Source organism: Lissotriton helveticus, chromosome 11 (genome assembly GCF_964261635.1).
Source record: "Lissotriton helveticus chromosome 11, aLisHel1.1, whole genome shotgun sequence".
Classification (NCBI taxonomy): Eukaryota; Metazoa; Chordata; class Amphibia; order Caudata; family Salamandridae; genus Lissotriton; species Lissotriton helveticus.
In genome coordinates this window covers 262,056,860-262,076,646 of record NC_136072.1, presented here as the reverse complement: position 1 = coordinate 262,076,646, position 19,787 = coordinate 262,056,860, and the positions used below count along the sequence as shown (strand labels likewise).

Below are 19,787 nucleotides of genomic sequence, written 5' to 3'. Positions count from 1 at the left end.
CGTACCGATGGAACTACTAAAGATTGTACACAAGAACGGAGCTCTGTATCAGCCAAACGTAATGACATGGTGGAGAGGTTCCATCATACAGTGAACACAAGTACACAATAGACCAGGGTCGCAGAACTTTTATAGAAAAGTGAATTACTCAAAAGGATTTAATCTCACAGGCTAGCTTCTCAACAAACCACTGTGAAAACTCCCTTTGAGATATTCAGAGACAGAAACCAAAATTTAAAAATAGGTACTGGGTAGATGCATTGGCACAAAAGTTGTATCAACATTTCTGCTGAGAGGAGCTGGAGAATTTGAGAAAAGAAAATTCAAGTTAGGCAATAGAAGATTTTTGATGGTAGGAATGCTGCCAAAATGAATGTAGAGGTAGGTGACTGGATAAGGAATAAACTCCAGTGGGTTATAAGAAATTCTTCATATTTACTAAGTTATTAAATTGTTCAAGCACACAGTAAAGGTTCTCACAGCAGAATATGGAATTTGAGTACAGTTTCTAAACATATGTACCCAAAGCGTGGTGCATCAATCTGACCCTGGCCATTGCACATCTATGAAAGGAATCTTTCCTAAAAAAGAAACATATATTTTAAAGGTTTGTCTGGTAAGAGTTGGCAGGAAACCAACAGAACGCCAAGACTATGTAATTTAACGTTTTGACAACAATGTATGCATATTATATTTTTTTTTACCAACTTAAAAATCTAAAGGTTACAGGGACATTACAGTTCGACAATAGAATAAAAAAACACTTAGAAATGGACTGAAAAATAGTGTTTGAAGTGTTGGTAGGCAATCCGATTGGAAGGGGACACGGATCCCCCGCATCTCTCTTTGTACACACACACACATACATACACAATTGGAAATTTCTTTAACTCCTTCAATGCTCATGATGGAGTGGTTCCGTCATGAGCATCGGTTGGGCTGTGCTTATGACGGAACCGCTCCGTCATGAGCGCAGCCCCTGGGGGAAGCGCTGGTGCTCCCCCCGGGGCATTGATATTGCCCCCACAGAGGGGGATGGCAGCCACCCCCGACCCCCTCCACGCTTCCCCATGACGTCGGCGCACGCTGACGTCATCAGGAAGTGCTGGACGCGCTGGAAATCATTTCTTTCCAGCGCGTCCAGAGGAGGAGGCAGGTTTTTAGTCTCCGGCTGGGCGGGGGGCCAAATTAGGATGTCTTGAGGCATCGGGAGAGGAGAGAGTATTTCCTCTCCCCTGATGTCTCAATGCAGGGCATTTCTGCTTCACGATCACGGAGCATGAATGCCCCACTAGACACCAGGGATGTTCTTTTTCTGCAAAAGGAAGCTACCCCTTGGGCAAGCGCACGGGAGAGAGAGAGCTAGCGGGGAGAGAACGTGCAGCGCGTGCATGGGGGGGAGAGAGCACGCGGAGGGGGTGAGAGCGAGGGAGAGTACAAAAGAGAGCAAGCAAGCAAAAGGGAGTGCAAAAGAGCGAGCGTGCAAGAGTGAACAAGCAAAAGGGATCGGGAACGAGCAAAAGGGATTGCGAGCAAGCAAAAGGGATCGCAAGCAAGCAAAAGGGAGCGCGAGCAAGCAAAAGGGATCGCGAGCAAGCAAAACAGAGCAAAATAACTAGCAAAACAACAAGAGAATGCACAAGCTCAGACTGACAACCGACAACCGACAACCACCACCAGAACCAACTTCAACTGCATGACCATGGAAGCAGAATGGATGCAAACTAACTGCCTGCAGTTCAACTCCAAGACGACGGAAGTACTGGTCTTTGGCAACAAGAGCTCCCTATAAGACTCCACCTTGTTGCTGCTGGAGCTAGGACCAACACCCACAGACCACGCAAGAAATCTTCAAATGGTTACCTCAGAACACCAGACAGCCAGCCACTCAAGCACTCATCAGCAGGCTGGGCTACCGCAACACACTATGCTGAAATCTCCAAACAACTATTACACAGAATACAGGCCATCCAGAACACCACTGGAAGACTCCTACTTGACCTCCCACACCACACCGTACCTCAAGAAGCTTTAATGACTCCCCATTCACAGGGGCAGCCAATTCAAACTTCACAAACACACATACAATGCCCTACACAACACAGGACCAGAATATCTGAACAGCCACCTACGGTTTCACCAACACACCAAACACCTATTCTCTGCCTCAGTCACAAACATTCCCTGTGTCCGCAAAAGCAAAAGCAAAAAACGATGGTTGCCAATTCTCCTACATCACAACAAAGATACAAAACGACCTCCCTCAACACATCAGAGCCTCCACCACACTTCAACAGTTATGCAAGAAGCAGAAGACTTAGCTTTTTGTGCATGTACCATGGGAACTACACACCTGCCCAAGCGCCTGGATATCCTCTCGGGTAGTGCCCAATACAAATCAATACAACCATACACCAATAACAGCTTGCTCCCAGATAAAAGTATCCCAATCAAGGGATGGCACTGTGCAACAAAGATGTTACACTAGCTTTTAAACAGCTAGAAAGTTTACCCTCACTAGCTGGAAAACAGAACAGGTGAATAGATCTAACCAGCCAGCAAGAACAGGGAATCACAGATCAAGGAACACAATACCAGTTGTGGGAGCAGAAGTTGCCGCGCTGAGCTCCTGACCAAGCTACAAGCTCACCGATCATATAGAACTACAAGTGCAAACATACCAACAACAGGTAAAGGGAACTAGCGAACAAAGAAGGGAGTGGACAGATGGAACTTAAGAGTGAAAACACAGAAAACGTGAGGAATAAATATGAATGCAAACTGGTAAGTAACATGAGTAATACAATCAATTAATGACACATTGCCGGGCAGACTGAGCCATGAAGGACCCTAAACAGGAGTCTGCCCGACGTTCATACAAGGAAATGAGTACATTATCTCATGCAGTTAGCCGTCTAATCTCAAACATCCATTGACCAATCTTTAACAGTTTACAGCACCCAAGCATGATATACTGCCTGTGTTTGCTTGGAATCCTGACTAGCAGATAGATAGAAAACTAGGTTGGGCGCAGGACCTAGCTGCAACGAGGCCATGTGGCCAACTCCCACAGTGCACAACAGACTCTGGGCAACAGGTGTTTGTAACTAACTTAAAGTAACTGAAATGTCTATTGAATCTACTGAAATTAAACAGATAGAAACTAGCGACCTAAAGTGTTCAGATTCACGTGAAAAACACCACAGTACAACCATACTTATACATAGTTAAGTAAAGAAACGATGCAGAATAAAGATGAAAGAAATTGGTATACAACATATATATGAGAACCAAAATCCTGAGTAGAAAAAGCGAACTCCTTCACCTCCACAGGAACGGACCACCACAAAAGGATTAGAAATTAGTGCAGTTTATTGTAGCCTTCTCACAACATGACGCGTTTCAGCCGGGTCGCCCCGGCCTTGATCACATGACGTGCCAGGAAAAACATCACCCATAAATACTATGACACAATTTAGAACCCTCCCATTTCTCTCATAGAGGGGGAAAAAGACTAGTAGTCATTATTAAAGTGCATAATGCAGTAGTGCAAAAACAGATCCTATAGTTCGATTCATATTAACCAGTACAACCATACGTATACATAGTTAAGTAAAGAAACGATGCAGAATAAAGATGAAAGAAATTGGTATACAACATAAAATATATATATATATATTTATATATTTATATATTTATTACCTACTGGCGGTCGCCAGTAGGTATATATAGTTAGGATTTTTTCTCTATGGGATTTTTGAAAATTCTATGTCTAATAACTTTGGCGTTTGTGGACGGAATTGGCTGAAATTTTCAGGAAAATGGCACATTTTGTTTCTGAGCAGCCCTTGAAAATTTGGGGGGGGTTCGTCAAGGGGGGGGCCGAGAAAAAAGGGGGGTCCCAAAACGTGTTTTTAACATTGAGTTTTCCATAGGGCGGTTGGCCTCACTTTTAGCCCGAACGGCTGAATGGATTTGCACGAAACTTGGCAAAATTGTAGGGACTGGTAGCCCGATGTGCCTTTTGTAGGTCTCAATATATGTGCTCCAGTGGATTTTGAGAAATTAACGTTTAAAAAAAGATATATATCTGTAACAGCGGACCTGGCAGCGTCCCAGGACGCGTACTTTTCGCGCAACGGAGCTTTGTGAAGCGAAGCTGATTGGTTCTCCGGCGTCTGTCAACATTCCAAAAAGTCCGTAGCGGCCGCCATCTTGTCTCTCGGTAGGATCGAGAGACAAGAGGAGGTCAAAACAAAGGGGGAAATAACTATAAGGGGGCATAGTAGATCCTCGCTGACCCCCTAGGTTTGATGTGGAGGTTTTAAAAGGGCCCCGCGGGGCAAAAAAAAAAAAAAAATATTAATAATCGAACGGCTGAATGGATTTGCACGAAACTTGGCAAAATATTAGGGACTGGTAGCCTGATGTGCCTTTGCTAGGTCTCAATATATGTGCTCCAGTGGATTTTGAGAAATTAACGTTCAAAAAAAGATATATATCTGTAACAGCGCTCCGCTTCGCGTACTTTTCGCGTTACGGAGCTTTGCGAAGCTGATTGGTTCTCCGGCGTCTGTCAACATTCCAAACAGTCCGTAGCGGCCGCCATCTTGTCTCTCGGTAGGATTGAGAGACAAGAGGAGGCCAAAGCGAAGGGGGAAATGACCATAAGGGGGCATAGTAGATCCTTCCTGACCTCTTAGGTTTGATGTACCATTTTGCCAAGTTTGGTGTAATTCCGTTCAGCCATTCAGGCTGTAGACGTATGTAAATGTCCTATGGAAAATTGCATGGGGAAAACACATTTGAAAGTGTTGAAATTTAGAACCAATTAAAATGTTACTTTGGTTTTGTATTTGTGTGTGATGAAAGTTAATTGGTTATGTATATATGTCAAATGAGAGGAAACCACAGCCATTTTGTGATACTACTGTCAGAGGTACATTTGTGAGGAATTTTTGGTGGTGAATTTCTGGTGTTTGATTTACACAGTACTAACACTTCTGCTACTTTTAAAAAGGTGAGTTGTTAATTTGTAAGGGGAACTATGTTGTACACTTGAAGATAATTTGAAAAATGTTTTCTGTTATTTATTTGCAGTCCTTCTGTTATACTAAATACTTGATAAAGTTAGTTTTATATTATGTATTACTAAAAACGATAAATGAAAGTGATTATTTTTTTCTGCAATTTACAGCAAGCAATTTCAAAATAAAATGGCTCACAATGAAGAGACCGTGGCAATTTCTTTTGAATTGTCCACTACATTGATTGAAATTGAGAGCACCAATAATGAAATATTGTCACAAGGAGGACATGACTTGTATGATTCCATTAGATTGATTGAAATGGACAGCACCAAGAATGAAATATTGTCACAAGGAGATGACTTGAATGATTCCACTACATTGATTGAAATTGAGAGCACCAATAATGAAATATTGTCACAAGGAGGAGATGACTTGAATGATTCCACTACATTGATTGAAATTGAGAGCACCAATAATGAAATATTGTCACGAGGAGATGACTTGAATGATTCCACTACATTGATTGAAATTGACAGCACCAATAATGAAATATTGTCACAAGGAGGAGATGACTTGAATGATTTTTTTGATCAATCTCTTGATGGCGAATTTATCGAGTGTTTGGAGACCATAGAGTTACAAGAATCATCATTGGAGACTTTTAATGAGGACATTGCTGATGAGGACATGTTACTAGTTCTTTCAAATTTAGAAAATTCTGAAGAATAAATTTATATTTAGAAATCAAAAATTGTTTGAGACATTATTCATTTTTATTTTTAATTTATGAGGTTGTAGCGAAGTGATTGTAGTATAAAATGAGACTTATAGTATAGAGTGCAACATTTTTATGTTACATGGTAAGTTTACTCATATTTACTTCCCTTCTGCCACTATATTATCTCCAATGTGTATTTGACATCTCTTCTTCATCTCCGGCCTCCTTTCTCTCACTGTGTGTCTCCGATGCATCTTATCGCTGCCATTTTGTGTAATTACAGAAGAGAGTAAAATAAAATAGTTCGGAACGTGAAAAGGGGGCAAAGTAGAGTACTCCTCACCCCCTAGGCCTTTTTAGGCGGTCCCAAAAGGATCAGTTTCTGCTTTCCTGAGAGATTATGGTATGAGTTCCATATACCACAATAACTTGCATTACAACATGCAAGATATCTATCTCCTATTACCAACTTTTGGAGATATTCGCGCTAAGCGCGAATATCTCCAAAAAGTAACACCTGCCCTGAGCAGTTCTTAGCCATGTTATCCAATGGGAGGTGGATAACATGGCTAAGAGCATTAGCTCGGTAATGCATGAATATCGCTGAGTTTTTAGCGATATTCATGCATTGCGGCCGTTTATTATCGCATTTGCGATAAACCTTGATAATAGCAAGGTTTATCTTCGATAATTTCTGACGATGCTTAGTGGTAAAAAATTGGTTGGTAAGCATCGTTAGCGATAAATATCGCTTAACTTTGGTAATATGCCCCAACGTCTGTTAACGTTCGATTCGAAGGAAATGAGGAAGTGTTGAAAAACATTGTCTGCGCCATCTTGCCTTTTTTGAAATGCCACACTTTTGTCGTGCACGGCAGCCATTTTAGATGTCTTGACCAGACCCACTCTCTGCACGCTGTCGATTCGTAGCATGGCTCCTCACCCACGCAAGCATCTTCCCTAGGCACTGGTCACCACCGCTCTCTGTCTTATGCATGGGCAATAAACCTCCCCCCATCTGCGCTGCTCTTCCCTGAGAATCACACTCTGTGCCCGCCCGACACCTCCCTTTCGCCCTATTCACTACCGCACCCTCTGACACTCCTCTTTCTCTGTGTCCGATTGTCCAGGCTATCAGCTAGCCCTGCAGATGTAGTTTATGGCCCCAGCTGTAAAGAATCACCCCTCTTCAAAGGAGTTATAGTAGATCAAGGCCCACACCCGATGAGATCCGTCACACCACACGTGTTCCTACTATCTGAAAACCATCCTATATTGTGATTGGGGAGGGGACCGAGCCTGAAGCGGAAGATTCCAGGAATGACTCTTTGTACATCAAAGTTTTTACAATTATGTGTCACATTAAAAATATATAGCACTCAACAAAGTAGTAGGAATATAAAACTTTAATAACAAATATATACAAGAAAACAAAAACATTTAAACAACGAAGAGACCGTGGCAATTTCTTTTGAATTATCCAATAGATTTATTGAAATTGACAGCACCAATAATGAAATATTCTTGTCAGTAGCGGTCTGTTGTGCGAATAGTTCCAAGGCAGCAGAACGCGCTGAAATCTAGATGGCACGAAAGTGATGTCTAGTAAGTTGCCGCCCAGCAAAAAACGGCGTGGGGCGCCGCGGGGGTGAGTGAGTCCAGTAGGCACCACAGCTATTCTTACCGGCATTGCAGAATTACTGCTGGAGACAATGCCTGTGCTGTAGCAGGGTCACAGCAGAAACAAAAAGGATTCTGTTGAAGATGTTGTTGGTTTTCAATTTGAAAACAGTTCTGGTGTCAACTGCTATGCTAATGTAGTGGTTAATGTTTTGTTTTCTCTAGAAAATGTAAAAGAGGGGGAGGCAGTCCAAAGTTCCGTTAAAAGGGCAAAGGAAAGGATCGGTGGTTTGAACTATCAGTCAAAAAGGGGAGGGGGTGCAATAATTTTTGCTACCGGGTCACACTGTGCTTTCACCGGAAGTGAGGTCTGCAGGATTCTAGTAATTCAAAGTGAGGCTGGCGCCAGCATGGGAGCGCCGACGTCCCGCGGATACAGTTTCGTCACTCCACGGGCGATCATGGCAGTCATTCCCCATCGGGGGTCGGAGACTCCCGCGGCTCCTCTAGAATCTTCAAGGTCGTGGAGGACTACGGTGGTGGAGTCAACCAGTGACCGGGCCATTTCTTTATGCTGGGCCCACTCTTGCCAGGTCGACCGCCATTTTGAGAGTTCGGCAGCTACCGGCGATCGCGGGGTCACATGAGCGGACGGGCTCCACCCTGCCGGGCGAGACGTTGCAGCATGGCCACAGTGGAAGAACCCTTTTCCGGGCGCCTGGAGCGCTGAGGGTGCAGCTGGGAAGCCTCCACCTGGGGAGGCGGGAGAGGCCTGTTCGCACCGTCTCTCCCTCCCAGTGCACCCCACGGCGTCTCGCTTGAGATTTGTTATGGCCGGACCAGGCGATGAGGACGAGGGGGGGGGGGGTCGGAGGCATGTGCAAGACATCCCCCCCCAGTGTTGTCGCAGCCATTATAAAAGAAAGAAGTGTCCCGTCCGTCTTCGGGCCGGGCTTCCGGTGGATGTCGGCCAGACGCCCCTGGCTCTGGCCCCATGAACGGGTTTCTTGGTTTATCGGCTGCAGCCGGATCCCGTCGGCCTCGGCCCCCCGACCGTTGGTGGTCGGACCGGAAGAGCATGTGGCGGGATTACCTACAACTCTCAAGGGCCACCGCGGCCGGACTGGGAGAGAGAGGGGAGGGTCGAGGAGACATTCCCCCCCCCTGCAACTGTTCAGCGTTGTAAAGGCAATCCCCTGGCCGGGTCCCGCTGGCCTCGGCCTCTCCTCCGGCTACACCCTACGTTAGGATCTCCTGGCCGAGGCGTGGCAGCAGGACCTGCCTTATATGGGCTGCTCCCGGCTGGGCGTAGCCGGAACCCTGCCCCACCTTGGAAGTTTCCAGAGTGGGGGTGGATGTTCTACTGACTTGCATTTTCCCTAGTCTATCGATTTTTTTGGCGTGGCAGGCGGTGGGACAGCGAGGGGTGATTTGGTTTCTCTTACTGTTTTTCTGGTCTCTCACCACTGGCATATTTTAACGTTTTCTTGTTTCTAGGACATTAATAGGTTTTATCATTACGTTATGTTATCGTTTTTGTTCGTTGTTTAATAAAAGTTCATGTTCATCAGTGGCCTACTGATTTTCGTTTTCCTATTTTTTTCTTTCCAGGTTGTTTCATGGTAAAGTTTCTGTTAACAGGATACAGTGATCACTTCGTTATTATTGCATATGTCCTTTTCACTAGGGGTGCTCTCTGGTCGGGCCAGATGACGTATCTCTAGTAAATGGTCCGGGTGAAAAAGGTGCATCAATCAGTGGGGAGTAGATAGGCATGACAGATTACAACGGGGGAGAACGGTCCGCATTACGTACCCTTTCACTACTTGCAAAGATTTTCCTACGTTTATTTGCAAACAGGGAATACCTCCAAAAAGAACTAATTCCCAAACAGTCAATGTTCGGACAATCAATCAATCAATGAGGAATGAAATAGGTACGACGTGTTAAAGGCTTGCGTTACCTACCCTTCACTATCTGCAAAGGGAGAGAGAATATTCCTATTCTTCCTCGTTTGCAGGTAGAGAAGATCCTTAAGAGAATTAACTTCGAACAATTCAATGCTCGATTGAAACAATCAACAAGGGGTACTGTGAACACAAATGAACGCCGCTTATATACATACGCATTGCTATTTTCAACAGGTTGTTCCTAATGTTTCTATTTTAGCGAGGTCAAAAAGAGATCCCATTAGTGGCCTACTGATTTTGCTCGATTCCTTTTGTTTTTTTACACGATTTTTCGCTATCTGCAAAGACTAAACAGAGTATTGCGACTCTGTGCTTGTTTGTAAATAGAGAATGAACCAAAGAGAACAATCAATCAAATGGAGAGAGAAGCAGGCACGACGGATTACAAAGGGGGCAAAGGGCTGCGTTAACTACCCTTCACTATCTGCAAAGAGAGAGTACTCCTAATAGAAATGAGGGGTGGGGGGCAGCATTCAAAGCAGATCAGTGTGCATAAACACGAAAATGTTTTTACTTACCACGTACTTGACATTCGACAGCTTATGATATTTGCTATTAAAAAACCATTGAAATTCACTGAAAAAAACCATAGGTTATAGACCATATATAGTTAGGAATTAGCATTTACAAAACCTTGAAAATTCACTGAAAAAACCATAGGTTATACACCATATATAGTTAGGAATTAGCATTTAAAAAACCTTATTTTACTCACACAAAACCATTGAAATTCCATATATAGTTAGTTGCACTAACTATATATCGCGCACCCGCAATCCACTGCTGATCATGTCACATATTACATCATTCATGACATGGTCAGTGACATCACTGATGACATCTCAAATGACATCTCAAATGACATCACTGATGAGATCACTGATGACATCATCCAGTGACTGTGTGTTTCTGTAAAGTTTAAATATGTTTTACATATTGAAGAATGAGTAGATGTATAAGTGTCTGGACGAAGGATTTAGTAGGTGCATGACTGAATGTATGAGTGAGTGATTAAATGTGTCTCACTGAGTGCATGGGTTAGTGACTAAACTGTCTTAATTTGTGCATCATTATGTCTGTTGTTCTGTAAACTGCTGCATGTGTTGATCAGTAGCTATATGATTAACTATATGGGTTATTGATTGATTGTCCAAGTATTTGTATAGGAGACTGAGTGTGTGTGTGGCTGGCTGGGAGGTGTGTGACTCTGTGCAGATCAATGTGTACTTGTATCAATGATTGTATAAGAAAGTAAGTATGTGTTAGTATATGTTTGAAAATGTAAGGTGCTCTATGTTTAACTGTATAGACAAGAAAATGGAAGTGTGATTGATTCTTTACAGGACTGACTAGGTGTGTGAGTAACTCCATGGATGAGTGGCAGAGTGTAAGTGTCTGTATAGGTGTATGAGTGCATATGATAGTGTTGTAAAGATGAGTGATTGTATGTATGAATGATTGTATGGGTGAATGAGTGAATGTGTGTGTAGACGTAGGAATCAGTGAGTACGTATGTAGTAACTAGTATTGGTGTGTCAATGGTTTCAAAAATTATACTCTGTATTTAACACTGGGTGAAACAGAGGTTATATTAAAATGTGAGGAGATGCATTGTATTGTCACATGAATGATATCATCAGTGATGTGGTCATTGATGTCAAATGAGATGTCATCAGTGATCTCATCAGTGATGTCATCAGTGATCTCATCAGTGATGTCATTTGAGATGTCATCAGTGATGTCATCAGTGATGTCACTGACCATATCATGAATGATGTAATATGTGACATGATCAGCAGTGGATTGCGGGTGCGCGATATATAGTTAGTGCAACTAACAATATATGGAATTTCAATGGTTTTGTGTGAGTAAAATAAGGTTTTTTAAATGCTAATTCCTAACTATATATGGTGTATAACCTATGGTTTTTTCAGTGAATATATATATATATATATATATATATATATATATATATATATATACACACACACACACACACACACACACACACTTTCAGGAGATTATACATACCCTGTCGATACAATCTGAATATAACCTCTAAAAAGGTCAGCACAAAGCACTTCAAAAACTACAATTTTGCACAATAATGATTGGTCAACCTTCGAAATGCAATCATGTGGTACCCGACAAGGTCAGATGCAAGACTCTGGTAATCAGCATAACATATATTAGAACGTCATACTTTAGGAATATAAAACCTAAAATCTGTGGATGATGAGGATCATTAGACAGGAGCGGTGCAACTGTTGAAGACTTTGTAAGGCTAGATATAGGCTCAGAATCCTACATTTTAATACAACTGACATCAAAATTCATACAGTGACATTTCAAGGACACCATAAGGTTTTCAAAGGTAGTAACACGTAAATATTATGGAACACCAACTGTAATGTGGTGCTAAAAAGGAGCAATGGTCTGTAACTGCTTTAGGAATTACATGGGTGACCTTTGAGTTCAAAAATTAAGTTGGTACTTTACAGTTACTTGTGTCGTTAATTTTAATTCATTTTAATTCAATACCTACACCTCTGTGCCCCAAACATCAAGTCTTACTGGATAAAATGGACATGTCTTTATTGTAAATAAAGTTTGTTGAAATAGGTGGCTTTGGAGCGTAAGCTCCTTTAAATGGGCACGCTGCAAATACATCTCCATGGCCCTGTGGAAGGCTACAGCCAAAACGCGCAGGCTATCTCACGCTGTTGGTGCACTCGGTGTTAGGACTTAAAAATATATATTTTTAAAATAAACCTGAAGAACAGAATTGGATGGGCCGCGTTTTGTTTTCTACGCTGGTTGGATGTTAGAGTGGGCGTTTCAAGAACAGTATATATATATTTTTTGAGATAGAACTTGAAAGGAGCCATAAACAAAGACTTCATCTTAACAAAAACAACAAAAACATTCTTGATCAAAACTGCCAGCAGTGAGGTCTTCAGTGATGTCCGTAAGGTAAGAGAAGCACACCACTGAGATTCCAAGCGATTCTCATGGCTCAACAAGACTATTACACGCTTGCATTATTCAGAAGGTATTACCTTTTTGGTCAGCGCCAATTGTAGTTTAGTGACTGGTATCATTTCAGAGAATATAGATTTCTGTAATGGCCCATGTTGTGGGATTCCAAAAGAGATGTGTATCAGTTTGTTCTGGTTGCAGACTGATGAAGCATACACTGCTATCAACACTGCTAATAACAGCATATTTCGTCAGTATTTGCTCATCTTTATTAGCTTCCTTTTGGTCTTAAATTGACATTTCGGTCGCCATCTTGGTCATCGGTCCCTTGTAAAATTCGGGCAGAAGGGAAACGAGAATATGGGTGGAGCCAGTAAAATTGCAGCAGTGTCTTAGCAGAAGTAACTATTCACATAAATATGGCTGTTCAGATTAATACATGGGAATAAAAGGTATGTTTGCTTCTATTAGTTTCCGAAGTGGCCAAAGGCCAATTTAAGGTAGTCATATCAGGAAAGGCAATGGCGTCCTGAGATAGTGTTCAGTGGATACGTTTTGGGGGTTATAGCTTACAGAGGTGTAAAGTTCTCTACGAAAACTGTCACCTTCCTTATTCGAGAAGGCAAATTGCACTAATTCTATTTCCAGTCAACATGAAAAAGGGGCAAGATTGAGAGGTTCAAATGAGTGTGAAAGAATGGCTCACAGTTATGAATGCAGGACAAAAAAACGGGGGTGCAGGATAGAATTTGGAAATATTCCGGTATTTTGTGACATAAGCGAAACGTTTTGAGCAGCAGCTAGTAAAAAAAAAAAGCTAATAGTGTACTGTTTTTAGGCAGAAATGTAGCAATGGTGAAACAGATGTGGATAGTAGAAAGATGCAGAGGAGACTTTTTTGGGAGATGGTAGTGAAAAGGGTGCGTTTCCGGATGATGTAATTGTTTGGAATAGCAAAACAGTGGACCCATAGCTTGGAGTTGGCATTGGCAATCATTCCGGCTGAAGGAAAAAGGTTGACCCTGATGCCTTGTTCACCCGATAGATCTAATCCAGGGTTGCTCACTATAGGGGTATGGAAAGGTAGTGGTCGGCCTCGGCCACGTGGCTTCTCTCAGATCTGGTTACGATCAATGTCAAAGTAACAAGGAATTATTGCTAAAATGAAATACGCAACTGTATCAATTGCCAATAAATATACAATGATGCCACCTGTGTCTTGACGTTTTTTTTTTATATTAATATGTGCAAGTGACAAACTAGCTATAGGCTCACGGTAATGGGCATTTTCAGACGTTACCCACAGGCGGCTACTGCAGGAAGACAAGGGACAAAAACGTGAGGAAAGGGAGAGAAACTGAGTTAGGCCAAGCAAAATATAAAAATAAAAAAAAATAAAAACACGACATTTCACCAAAATAGAAGGGCTACACTTTTCCATCAGCTAAAAGGCACAGAATGACTGAGCGCATCAACCAGAAAACCAGACGAGGCACTTAAGAAAATAAATAAAATGTTATTTTTAAACCCACTATCACACCCGTTAATTAAATTACTTTCTGAGAACAGCTGCTAACTTATCCTGCTTTGGAACACATAGAAACGTGCCTCCCTTGGTTTTCGGTTGACCCTCTCTGAAAACCGGCACATGAGCCAAGCTTGCTGAAATCTGCCAGGACAATTGAGGAACAGCCAGGACTGTCCCGGCAAACACGCGACGCCCGATCACCCTACGAAAGGGGCAACAATAGACTTGAGAAACGATGGTAGTTGGAAAATGGGAGATAAAACTGAACGCGATGAAAGGAAAGAAAATGTATAAGGATAATAGCGAGGGGAGATTTATTCAGGAGTGACATGATGAATGTAAAAATGGAAATGCATATTTCACAGCTGCAGGTTGTCAGAGGAGTTCCACATTTTCAGTGACAACCTGACATTCAACACATCAGTGCCCTCTAAGAGCTGTATTTGATCTTTGCTTCAAAGGGGTTCTAACCCAGGATATTTCTACAATAAAAATACCAGCACTAAGTATACAAAGCTTTTAAGATTCACAGATCTAGGACAGAATAGCTCTTAAGGTTCAATTGCCCTTTGCATTCTGGAACTTGAAGTCCTTTAAATCCCAAATTAAAATCAGACCTAAAATGCAAAGCCGAAATTCCTGCAGTGGGTGATCTAATCACAAATGGTCCTGGGAAACTGAACAGATCTGGACACATTTGTTTTCCGACATGGAGCCATCTAGCTACCCATCTGAACCTGGGGAAACAGGTGTGGCTAAGGGAAAGACGTCAGCTACAGAGTCCGAGTAAAAGCGAGACTTCTTGTATTCCTGTTGTGTTTGTCGGAGTGAAGGAAATGGAAATGTATTACTGTGGAATGTCATTAAATGCGGTCAAGCAATCGCAGCAGAAATGCGTGGAGGTACAAGGTGAGGAGCGAAGAAAATAAGATTGACAGTGAGCTTAGATTTTTTTTTAAACTCTGTCCAAATAAATTAGCATACAGAACAAATGTGACGTTAATCTATTTTGACTGATTGCAAAGGTCATATAAAAACTGCAGATTACAATATCTTATAGGTGAAGGCAGCAGCTGCAGAGACCTTTTTGTGCCCAGCAATTTCCAAAGTATAACTACAATAAGATAACAGATCAGTGTGTTACTGCTTTTGCACCTGAAATCAGTTTTCTGCAGGTCACATTTTTTTTTTTTTTTTGCTCCGAGTTATTATGAACCTATACAATTGAGCGTTATGCAAACTTTGGGTATTAATAAAAGCTATAAAAGTAGTGCTAAATACAATTGTAATTACTCAGACTTATCTGACCCTCTTACTGTGCATGCATACCTCCCTAAATACAGGGCTTGGGAAAAGTCTCATGTTTTTCAGCAGTTTTCGTCGGTGCTGGAAGTCTTCCCATATAAAAGTGTCAAAGGTAGATTGTGAAGAAGGAAAAAAAACGAGAAAACAGAAACCTGTTCAATGTGGCGTTGCAGCATTCTTCTTTTCTTAGGGCTATTTCTGCAGGCTGGTCGAATTAACGATGCGCTACGCTTTCCGTTCATGGTCTCGCTCTTCAGTGGCCCGCCCAAAGTAAAACACTGCAAACGAGAGGAAATATCAGAATACTTAATGTCCAATTAAAAACGCCCACAACCTCAATGCAAGGAAGAGGGGCGAGTTAAAGGTAAAAAAGATTTAAAGGAAACAATTACACTACAGGATAAACATTCGCCTTTCGCTTTCTCACAAAATAAACGTTATGCTTTTATTTGCGAAGTAATATAGACCAACTTAAAAACGCAGTTCATACAAGCTGTTCATTGAACAGGAAAGAAACAGTTGCTTAACCTTTAGCAATCGCAAACCATATATATTCCAAATATTTAGCTAATGTACAAATAATCCTTGTCATTTCTTTACCTTATTTTGTCAAATATTTGGTCGAGTTTTTTGTTTTTGTTTCTTTAAACCTCCCTGCTCAGCAAATAGTCGTCACCTGCTGTTAACGAAGCACACGCTCAGCAGTGATTCAGCAACGAACTGCTTTACCCCGATCACCTCCGCTCTCGCGAGTTTTCAATTTGGAACTGGCAGAGCAGGGGCCTGCCTCCTGCTGCAGGATGGAAGACAGGGGCTGGATCTTTGGAGCTCCAAAGCGTGCACCCTGGACTCAGTGGTGGAATCACATCGATAGTATTCAGATATTATATGATGGTCTTATTCAAGATGTGTGTTGATATAATTGTCAAAACTTAAGCTTCGGGTGTTAACAGGGTCATCCTATTAGCTCCATGTCATCAAGGTGCTAGGGATCCGGTCCAGAACTTCTGTTAATGGAATGGCATCTTTAGAACCACGCTTCCAAGTGAAATGAAGTTTTAAAATAAGTCTTCTTTTGAAATGTGTATCTTCGGGTGCTTTTATGCTGAACAAAAAATATGAAACAAAAATACTGCTATTCCTCTTAATTTTCTGTTTGTTAGAACATATATATCATTTGCATTGCCTGAAATGTGTGGGATGACAGTGAGAATTGGCTTATAAAGAGATAACATGCTGTTCCAGTTGAATTCTGGTACTTGTAGTTTGCTTTAACCATTTAACTCTAATCTTGAGTTTCAGAGTAGCATACTACTTACCGCAAAGTGTTTTAACACTTCGTCAGGGTGGTAAGCACTCTCTCTCGACATTCATAGATATTCACTGCAAAAAAACAAAGGTGGGTAGCATGGGTACTCACAAACTTCCTCTCGGGGGCCAAATTTACAGTGTGGTTTGTGTCCGAGGGCCGCACCGGTGGGGGCGGGGTCAGTGGAGGAGGGGGCGGGGCTAGAGCAACAACAAAAAACTGTGACCATGAGGTTGAACACAGGTCCCTGCAGCGGACGCCTTCGTCCACTGAGCCACCAGACCCGGCATACACACATCTCTCTCTCTCCCTCTATCTCCCTCTCTCTCCCTCTCTCAACCTCTCTCTCAAACTCTCTCCCTATTTCTCCCTCTCTCTCACTCAGACTGTCTCACTCCTTCTCTCCCTCTCTGTCTCCCTCTCTCTCCTTCCCTCTCCCTTTCTGTCTCCCTCTCTCTCCTTCCCTCTCTGTCTCCCTCTCTCTCCTCCCCTCTCTCTCCTCCCCTCTCTGTCTCCCTCTCTCTCCTTCCCTCTCCTTCTCCCTCTCTCTCCTTCCTTCTCCCTCTCTGTCTCTCTCCTTCCCTCTCTCACTCTGTCGCCCTCCTCACTCTGTCGCCCTTCTCACTCTGTCCCCCTCCTCACTCTGTCGCCCTCCTCCCTCCCCCTGTCTGTCACCCTACCCCTCCCTCCTCCCTCCGTCTGTCACCCTTCTCCCTCCCTCTGTCTGTCACTCTCCCCCTCCCTCCTCACTCTGTCGCCCTCCTCCCTCCCTCTGTCTGTCACCCTCCCCCTCCCTCCTTCCTCCCTCTGTCACCCTCCTCCCTCCCTCCCTCCCTCTGTCACCCTCCTCCCTCCCTCTGTCAGTCCCCCTCCTCCCTCCCTCACTCACTCTGTCTGTCACCCTCCTTCCTCCCTCTGTCACCCTCCTCCTTCCCTCCTCCCTAACTCCCTCTGTCTGTCACCCTCCTCCCTCCCTTACTCTCCCTCTGTCTGACTCCCTTTTCCTCCCCCTTTCCTTCCTTCCCTCGCTCTCCCTCTGTATGCGTCACTTTCCCTCCCTCTCTCGCTCTCCCTCTCTCTGCCTCCCTTTCCCTCCCTCCCTCGCTCTCCCTCTGTCTCCCTCCCTTTCTCTCACTCCCTCTGTCTTTCTCCCTCTACCTCCCTCCGTCACCCTCTTCATCTCTCCTTGCCTGTCTGTGCCCGAGGTGAGACAGCTTCAGGGCACACACACACAAACAGCCGCACGAGCGCTTCACAGGTCTTTAAAATACCATTTGTATGTTAATGAGGCTTTTGTCTTTCACCTTTTAGCGCCCCTACCCCTGCAGCTCCACTCTGACTATCACGGAATGCCGGGCCCCCACAGAGCAGCAGAGTCTCGGCCCCCAGTGTTTGCAGACACTGTAATTTTAAATTTTTTTTAACACGGGTAAAATGTCTGCAAGGTCCGTGGGCCGCCAGGGAAGGCTTGCCGGGCCGCTGACGGCCCGCGGGCCGTACTATGAGTACCCATGCGTTACAGGGATGTTATAGTTAGGCTCAGATTACACTCTTACAAAACCAGTGAAATCTCGCAATTATAGTTACATGAGCACAAAAAAAGGAACAGCACTTACCTGCAAGTTGCCGCCACCGCCAAGAGTCATCCAGAGGCAAACAGGCATCCTGTAGCACGCCGCCACCACCAGGAGTCAAACCGCAGCTGACTACACACGCCGCCGCTCCGGGACCACAACTCCCGGCAGCCTACGCGGCGGCGCGCTTTCTGACACCGAGAGAGCGCCAGGAGGCGCTCATAAGCGGTGCAACGACCGGCAGAGCGGGGGAGAGCACAAAAAAGGAACAGCACTTACCTGCAAGTTGCTGCCACCGCCAAGAGTCATCCAGAGGCAAACAGGCATCCTGTAGCACGCCGCCACCGCCAGGAGTCAAACCGCAGCTGACTACACGCGCCGCCGCTCCGGGACCACAACTCCCGGCAGCCTACGCGGCGGCGCGCTTTCTGACACCGAGAGAGCGCCAGGAGGCGCTGATAAGCGGCGCAACGACCGGCAGAGCGGGGGAGAGCACAAAAAAAGGAACAGCACTTACCTGCAAGTTGCCGCCACCTCCAAGAGTCATCCAGAGGCAAACAGGCATCCTGTAGCACGCTGCCACCGCCAGGAGTCAAACCGCAGCTGACTACACGCGCCGCCGCTCCGGGACCACAACTCCCGGCAGCCTACGCGGCGGCGCGCTTTCTGACACCGAGAGAGCGCCAGGACGGGCAAAGGGCGGGCCCTCAACGGCCCTCATCGGCAGGAAGAGGCAGGGGCAGGGCCCTGAACGCTGTACAAATATTTAAAGTAAGTATCATTCCTCCTTGCGTAATTGTAAGAGTATTAATTACCTCTATTGACTGACACGTCGCGTACCTGCCTATACACTAATTGGAAAGCTAATCAACAAAATGTCAAAATCAAAAGTGACTGCCCCCATCAATACCATAGACAATTACATGGTACAGAAAGTTGTCCAAATCAATTATGACAGGAGATCTTCTTTGGGGTTGAGCCATTCACCTGACCTGCACTTTGATAATACGCTACCACCTACCCCTGCTCTTGATATCAGAAATGAGGTGTTTCAGACCCAGGAGGACATTCCATTGACCCAACTTCTGGTGGTCATAGACCAACCAGCTCTTGAGAGTATACAAGATAAAGAAATAATTTCCATAGAAGAGGAGGCCCCTGCACCAGTCCCAGCACCGAGAGCAACAAAGGGGGAGGAGAAGAATATATCCAAACGGGGTGGCCTCCGATCAAGTAAAAAACGCCCCAATGTGTCCCCCGAGAAAAATAGTATAGATGACACAAGGGTTCCGATAGAAGGGAAGGTACACATGGATGATGAGCAATTTAAAAAGCTATTAAATGCCATAGATAATAAGATTAAAACAATAACCAAACCACTCTTAAATAAAATTGACCATCTGTCAGAAGAGGTGAATAGACTAGGGGTTCTCCTGCAAAAATCACTAGAGGAGAACATGAAAATTTCATTACCAAAAGTACTTAGAGTCGAATCTAAATTTACCCAAACTGCCCCAGACAAGAACTTTTAGTAGATACTCCCATGACCATTTTGGAGAGCTGTGATCACGGGAGGGGGGGGGTTAAGAGACTTAGATCCAGATACTAATTTAGGGAACAATGCAGGGCCGAGCCACACATGTAGTAAAGAAGATGCCAAGCTAGCTAAGGGGGCTGTAGAATTAGTTGTTGAGGCTTCTCCACTAATATTAGTCTTAGCAAATGTCCCTCAGCTGGAGCGAGGGCAAGTAGAG

The 19,787-nt window shown here is 43.9% G+C and overlaps 1 protein-coding gene across 1 annotated transcript in view; it reads right to left on the bottom strand.

Annotated features, from left to right (window-relative positions):
* LOC144790776 (G2/mitotic-specific cyclin-B3-like) overlaps positions 1 to 15,959 on the bottom strand; it is a 336,268-nt gene extending 320,309 nt beyond the window's left edge. The window contains exons 1-2 of the mRNA XM_078665471.1: positions 15,751 to 15,959; positions 15,303 to 15,428 (exon numbers count right to left, since the gene is read on the bottom strand). Coding sequence (XP_078521597.1) covers positions 15,303 to 15,392 — 90 coding nt within the window. The 5' untranslated portion in view covers positions 15,393 to 15,428; positions 15,751 to 15,959. The remainder of the gene's footprint in view (positions 1 to 15,302; positions 15,429 to 15,750) is intronic.
* Between the last annotated feature and the right edge of the window lie 3,828 nt (positions 15,960 to 19,787).